General features: G+C 32.8%; 1 protein-coding gene across 1 annotated transcript; it reads right to left on the bottom strand.

The window, feature by feature from the left end:
• Positions 1–2,240: 2,240 nt before the first annotated feature.
• On the bottom strand, positions 2,241–7,410 carry LOC133301205 (putative zinc finger protein CONSTANS-LIKE 11; the record flags this gene model as incomplete). Its single annotated transcript, XM_061500826.1, has 5 exons — positions 2,241–2,348; positions 2,510–2,632; positions 2,774–2,959; positions 3,544–4,293; positions 7,402–7,410. Coding segments are annotated over 5 exons (1,176 nt in total), but the record flags the coding sequence as incomplete, so codon positions are not given.
• Positions 7,411–7,764: the final 354 nt, after the last annotated feature.

Below are 7,764 nucleotides of genomic sequence, written 5' to 3'. Positions count from 1 at the left end.
TTTAAGTGTCAAACGATTTTCCCTCGAGGTATAAGTTAAAAATTTTATTTTATTTTTCTACATAGTTCATCAGAAATTAGATGAATCCTATAATCTATTAGAGCCATGTCGGATTCAATTCTAAGCAGGGACAATTTTCCTCCTTAGACCCTCTTTTCTTCAGCATTTCTAGGATTTAGGGAGGGCAAAATAAAAAATACCGTGTACTAAAAACTCTAAAATATCATTATAATTTAGTATTTGGGTGTGTGGAATTTTAGAAAAATATTATAAAAAATATTTCGTGGCCAACAAATTTTTTTTTTTTTTCAGAATAAGTTGACACCATGATCATATCAAACTTCCTTGGAGTTGAAGGTGCCTACCCTCCTTACATGTATAAATTTTGAAACTATGTACGATCCTCCTAATTTCATATCAAAAAAAGGCTTTTGCAATCCTGTTGGGTCAAATTGTTTCTTCTGTAAAGAACTTTGGGAGACACCATCCCAAAAGCTAACTCAAAGAGTGAGAATGCTCAAGGTCTTATAAAGGCCACGTTAGTTGCCCACATAATCAATGTGAGACTATATATCTCAACACGCCTTCTAACGCAAGAGCCCTTTGGGCTAGAAGCGTGGAATTGCACGCCTTCTATCTTCTTGTGCTTTTTATTTTAATTCCTCTTTAAAGTGGGAGGCGGTGAGGGTTCAAGCTCTGATACCATGTAAAGAATCTTGGGAGACACCACCTCAGAAGCTAGCTCAAAGGGTGAGAGTGTTCAAGGCCTTATAAAGGCCACATTAGTTGCCCACATAATCAATGTGAGACTATATATCTCAACATCTTCTTTCGTTTTCTCGTCAAGAACATCACTTCCCCTCTCATGATTAAATTAGATATTCTTAATTTAGTCTTTTTCTCTAGTTGTTTTTTTTTTCTAATATTTATTTTTGGAACCTATATTTGTATCCCTTATTTATTTCTAAAAGTCGTCAATTTTCAATACAAAAAAAATGTCTTAAAAAAAGAGAGGTGTATATATGTTGCTCAATTAGTCAATCGGCGGCATGCCAGTTTAAACTGGGTTAGCAGTTATGTAAAGTTTATTATTTGTGTATTTATTTAAAATTAGATGAGTAGGTTTATACTAGTGTAAGACTTATTTTCTTTTACATTATTTAATAATTTTATATAAAATGTAATTTTTATCAATTCAATCACCAAATTATAATTATCTGTTATCTTAATTGTTTGTGCTAAACCTAAAAAATAACAATAATAAGAAAATAATAAAACGGTTTTTATTTTCATATATTTCAAACGAACATATTATGTTAAACTTATATATTCTAATAAAGTAATAAATAATTTTATATTAATATAATATTTTATAAATATGATCTATATGATTGGAACTTTGTGGGATGAAATTATGGAATAAAAAAAAAGTTATTGAATGGTGTAACAATGATTCTGATTTACATCCTTATAAACCGAATTCTCCATTTAAAAACATTTAATTAATCAAATCGGGGATTAATCGAATATTTTTTAAGAAAAACACACTATAAGGGATACTATAAAGGCCTATTTGGAGTACATTATCTCTTGTTTGGTGGATCAATAGGATATGATTAGCTTATCTTATTGTCTCATTTTATCCTATCTAATACATGATTTTTTATCCTATGGGGAGAACTGGGTTAGAATTCAACAGGATAGGATACCAATATTGGATACCCAATATATCCCCACGCTACTCAATATATTTGTATTTATTACATTATATTTTGTTTTTTCTTTCTCCTTTCTCCTTCTACATAATCTTATCAGATTATTAAATTAATAAGTTGCAGTCAAACAGGACATAGAAATATTTAAAACTTGGGCTTAGGCTCTTCAAAAAAAGAAGGAAAAAAAAAAAAGAACTAGTTGGAGAACTATTATAAAAGAAACTATATAAATGAGCTCCACTAGCAAGTGGAGGCAACTGAAATTTTGGATGGGTTAATACAACTTGTGATTCGTAGTAGTATAAGAGTAATGAAAAAGATAGTGTCTGCAAAAATGTATACAGTGATTTAATTTCTATTTGTTCTTCATTCACTTATTGGTATAGTATTAGGACCCCAATTATTCAGTTTCCTCGTCCATCAAACCCATATATACAGGAGATATCTGGGGTGGAGAAAAGGGCCTTGCAAAAATCTACAAAAGCTAAATGTAATGTAGGTATATATACTAGCCAAACTATTGAGTCAAATCCATGACTGGATGGAATAGTTGCATTTGAAGGAGTTCACCCCACTGATATGAGCAAATATATCTGAGGAATCAACCATGTCATCTTCATCTTTCACAACTACCTGTAAGTACCAATACCAAGGGAATTTAGGGATGCATGATTAAATATTATGCCAACAAATATGTCTAAAGGTATAGGGAATTTTTTGACTTAAGCAAGTTGAATGAATAAAAAAGTGTCCTCTTGTGTTTTTAATAATTGAATGTGCCCTGAGAATCTTACTTCATCATCTTCTTCTTCATGATTGCTACCAGCAGGTCTATGGGTATCTCCAAAGTCATCATTCTTTGCAAACCTTCCTCTAACCCGAGGTCGGCTATCTGCCAGAGTTTTGCGGCATGCATACTGCATATTTGGTGTGTAACATTAGTTGTAACTTGAAATTATGCAGTAACAAGTTGTTCATAATATGACATGATATATAAGATTTCAATTTTGTTTGATGATGTGGCTTTTTTTGAGGGAGGGAACCAGGCTTGAGAGTACCTTAATTTTCTTGCTGAAGTTTCTTTCATTTCTTTTCTTCATGTATCTGTGAATCTTTTCTTTCCTTTGCTCAACAGAAAGTTTTCCAACCTTGAAGGTGGAGTCCTCCAAGTTTGAGATTTCTGGTGTCAAGGATGCAGAACTTCCAGCCCCAGCTACTAGTTGCTGACTCTCAGTACTAAGTGCCTAGGAAATAAATTACAAATAAAATAACAGTTATTTCTTGATCAATAGAAAGGAAAAACATGTTATTACAAACTATATATCATTGACTTTAGCTAGAGGTTCTGGAAATGGATGTACAAAAAGAACCATCCAAGAAGTGGGTCTTTTCTAATGATGATTATGCTTGTTATCAAATTTCGTTGAAAGTTATGATTCCTTCCTGCTACTAGCCCAGATTTTATGTTACTTTTTACACGTGAGAATGTAAGACTATCAGGGATTGATATGCTAGCTTCTGTTTTGATGGATATGGGCATATATTCTATGGGACATAAGTTTCTTAGAAATTTGTGGGCCATGATCTTTTGCAAAATTTTCATCTCTGATAAAGCCTCTCTTAATTTTTAAGAAACTAACTGGTGCAACCTTTCAGGATTGAAACTTGAAAGAGCAAGCTTTGGAGCATAAAAAAAGAAAAAAAAAACTTCTCCTTTTTCTTCTTTTTCTTAATTTCTGAGTATATTGAACATTTTTCATTTGGACTGTGCTGTTAAGAGAAAGCAATTAAGGAGAACTTACCTAAGTAGTTTGAAATTCGTGCATACCTGAAGGTCTGGAGGGTTAAACACCCGCTGAATTGAATCTGTACAATATAATCTACTATTTTCTCCCTGGTATTCCAGTTCTTGTGTCTGAAGTTCAGAACCAAGAAGAATGCTCCCTCCAAATAAACTAGAACTATCAGCTGATAAGGCAGTAGTAAGGGGCCCAGGAGGCATGTATGCTGCCATGCCAGGATTGAGGTAAGTGCAAGAGGGAGATGAAGGGTTCAGAGGCATATAAGAAGGAACAGAAGATATGCAATCCTCTTCAAAAACAGATGGTAATGGAGCTCCCATAAGAGGTGCTACAGAGTCAATGGGATACTGAGAGAAGCCCTCCACAACTGAACATGCTGCTACCTGAGGTTGCATTGAAGAGAAATCAAACTGTTCTTGCTGGTTTGTGACTGGGAGAAATGGTGGAACATTGAAAGCCGGTGATAGTGAGAAGTCTATAGAGGCAGAGATGTCATTGTCAATTTCATCTGGGGAGTCAAAGATAATAGACAGATTACTACTGTTGGTTGTGTTGTTGTTGGTGGTGGTGGTGCTACTTGGAGTGGTGACTGTATTGCTATTAGACTGCTTGTTTTCTACATCTAAAGCTAATGGCATATTTGTGGCATATGAGGAGTTCTCTTCATAGCAACAATTTGAGCTTGAAGTAACCTCAGAATTCTGCAAAGCCTCTGGGAAAAATTCAGGGTTACAAAGCTCGAAAATTCGAGCACTAAGAGGGCTTGAAATTTCATCCTGCAGCCAGTGATACAAAAAGCAATGTGAACAACATCACTACCAAAAACTACTAAACACACATTGAGAATAATTTCTTGATAGACATATATAAAACAAGTAGAAGACTGATTCTACACATTTTTTTTTTTTTTTATTTTATCCATTATGGGCCTGAACCCAATTCCTCTTTTTGCTGATAGAAATGAGTCTGATCTGATCACATAGGCATCCCAGAGTTTGAGCTTTCAAAAGATAATATTCTCTTATTATGAGTCTAGGCTTTGGTTTATTGCATGTCTTTATCAAATAATGAGCATTTTTAAGTGAAATATCAGTTATGTTCATCAATACAAATCCTTTGTCTTGAAAGAAAAACGAAATAAATCAATGTGTAAAACTTCATAATGGGACATCCTACATACAAATCCGGTTGATTACGTCGTCCAGTTGTGTTTTCATATTTGGTCAAACACAGATAAGAAATTCTCCAAAAGGGTTGGCTTTTTTTAGGATATTGATTGCAGAAAAAGATGTGCATCTATGCCCTTCATGTGATAATGTGACATGTAGGAGCCAAGGTACCCAAGTTTGTACGAAAGACAAGACACTTGTGAAAACAAAGAAGGAACCTCATGCCATGCTACGTTATGCTTGTTCAATGTATGGAAATTATTATTCAATGGGAATTTAAAAGCATTTAAAGGAACCCATAATGCTATACATGTGAACAGTTGTCCTTAAGTCCCTTCTTGCTCTCTAACTGAATAAGAATATCAAAATTAGCAAAATTTAGACAAGCACAAAAATATATATATTCCACAATGATCGAAAGCTATGTTTAAATGGCTATCACGCAGAAAATTATGCAGAATGAGATTTCTATGCAGTTTTACAGTGTTGCCCCTCAGAAAATGACATTTTGGTGGCATTGGATTGGATAGGATAGGATAATATATATTAAAAAAAAAAAGGACAAAGCCTAACTATTCCGGAACCTCTGATTCGTTCTTATTACCAGCCAATAAGCATTATGCTCTCCCAACTATATAAATTGAGAGAAAAGAACACGCAAATTGAGAATGTCTTCCGGATTTCTAGAATAGCTAATAATACAAGCTTTCCTTCAGCTCTGGCAAAAGAAAATAGCACTAATAATAGGAAGGAATAATATTCAGAATTTGATTCGAAAACCAAACATGGAAGAAACATAAACAAACAAACAAACAAACCAATCATTCATGCATGAAAAAAGAACAAGTGCAGGCAGGACAAAAATTAAAACAACCAACTTTATAAACAAACTTAAAAAAAGTTTCATAAATTAAATTCCATGACATCATTTCATGACACAAAAAGGTAGCGCTAGAACAGATGCATGCAATGCATTATATTATATAACATAAGAGAAGCTTGATGATGAGGTGATGATAATTACAATGGGAAGTTGCTGGTGTTCGGCCTTGGATGGCAGTGGCTGATCAAAAACATCCTGCAACATGGTGTGTGTGTGTGTGTGTATATAAATATAAATATATATATATATAGCCCCTTGCACAAGAAACAAAAGCACCCCAGAAAGAAGAAATAATGATGATTAGACTATGAAGTGGGAAATGTGGTAAGTTGGAGAATAAGTATGATATTGTTGGGGTTGGTAATTAAGAAGAAGAGTGCACATGGTGAAATAAGAAAGAAAGAAAGAGAGAGTAGTTAGCTATGAAGATGGAGAGTAAGAGGGTTAGTTATGGTTGATATATAAGGGTTATAACAAGAGCCGTCAGCCTGGCACTCGCGGGCGTCAACGCGAGATTCATGCTTTGCCATTCATATTGACTTCATTCCTCTCTCCTTCTCCTGTTTCCGTGGCACTGTGTCCTTAGTTGGATTTTGGGTTGACCAAGCCTTATATACTATTCACAATCTTCTTCTTCTTCTTCTTTTCTTTCTGTTTTCTTTTTTTCTTTTTTAAAAAAAAAATAATTATCAAAATTTCATGGATGATATAGATGATAAGGAATATTGCAAACAAATTATACTTGATTCTCCACTCATAATTCATTTTTCCTACTCTCTTTGCTTGGTCCCCATGAAATATTAGTTTTCCATAACATTTTGTTACTTTTATTATTCTTCTATTGGTATTTCTCAATAACCAGTTTTTTTTATTTCTTTTTTCAAAATATCCTAAGTTACAAGTCAAACTTATCTATCCATATATAATGAATTCCATACCCTTTTTCCATTAAATACATAATTGTTTGTTAAAAGCTACGTGTCTATATACCACACACAAAAAAAAAAAAAATTACTTGTCTTCTTTTCTTTTTATGTTTAATACTCTCAATTTACTCTCCGATTAACTTTTATTAATTATAAATAAAATCTTCTTAGGCAATATTTAAATTTACTTAATCAATTCCCAGTCAATTTTCCATTTATTTATTTATTCCCTATTTATATTTTTAATCAAATATCAAATTTTGATGAAAAAAATTATGAAAATATTGATTATATTAAATAAGATATTTTTAAGCAATTCACCTTTATATATATGTACGATGAATTTATGGCCCTCATGTGCGTTGTTCAGTTGCTATATATATATAACAAAAAGATAGTAATTCGCTTATGCTGTTATGCATGTCTACTGATTAATTTGGTCTTTCAGGTCTGTATTATTTACTCTGCACGTGTTCCTGTTCCTTTTCTTTTCTCACTTTTTTTTTTTTTGGTATAAATTTTCTTTTCTCACTTTCTTTACTAGAAATAGGAAAGATCCTACTTACAATTAGAAAATAACAATAGAAGATCATTATGAGTAATAACTTAAGCTAATTCACTGGTTTTTATAGAAACACATTCAACAAAAAAAGAACATGAAGATTTTAAAATCTGAACATCTTTAGTATATATATATTTTTTTTTTTTGTAAATATCTTTAATATATTTTAAAGGTATGGGGTTTGGCCAATCAATGAAAAACGGGAAAAATTAAAAAGGCTTAGTTAGGCTTTTTCTCCAAAAGCCCAATAGCTCGAAGCCCAGGCCGACACAGATACTTCCTGACCCCCAATCAAACAAAAAGTAGGGGTGTTCATCAACCGATTCAAACCGCGAAAACCGAACCGAAAAACCGATAACCGAATAAACCGAAAACCGAAAAATCGAAAACCGAAAGAAAACCGCAAATTTTAATTGGATTGGATCGGTTTTCGGATGTGTTGATGAAAACCGATCCAATATATTAATTATCCTCTACCTACTTGTCCTTTCTCCAATCATAGCCCAAAAATTTCTAAACTCAAGACCCATTAACTCATCAACTAAACCCAAAAAAAAAACTTAGTCACGTCTCATCAACTATAGTATTGTTTACTAATATTTTTGTATTTCAAATTTTTTTTTACAAAGCCAATATATACAAAAGATGTTATTTGCACAATAATCATGAGACTAATTTTAGGATATTCAAAAAATCGAAAACCAAAC

Source organism: Gastrolobium bilobum, unplaced genomic scaffold (assembly GCF_033153095.1).
Source record: "Gastrolobium bilobum isolate Gb01-03AN ecotype WA unplaced genomic scaffold, APGP_CSIRO_Gbil_v1 utg28129, whole genome shotgun sequence".
Lineage (NCBI taxonomy): Eukaryota > Viridiplantae > Streptophyta > Magnoliopsida > Fabales > Fabaceae > Gastrolobium > Gastrolobium bilobum.
Note: the sequence above shows the minus strand (reverse complement) of the source record. Positions and strands in the feature narration are given on the sequence as shown.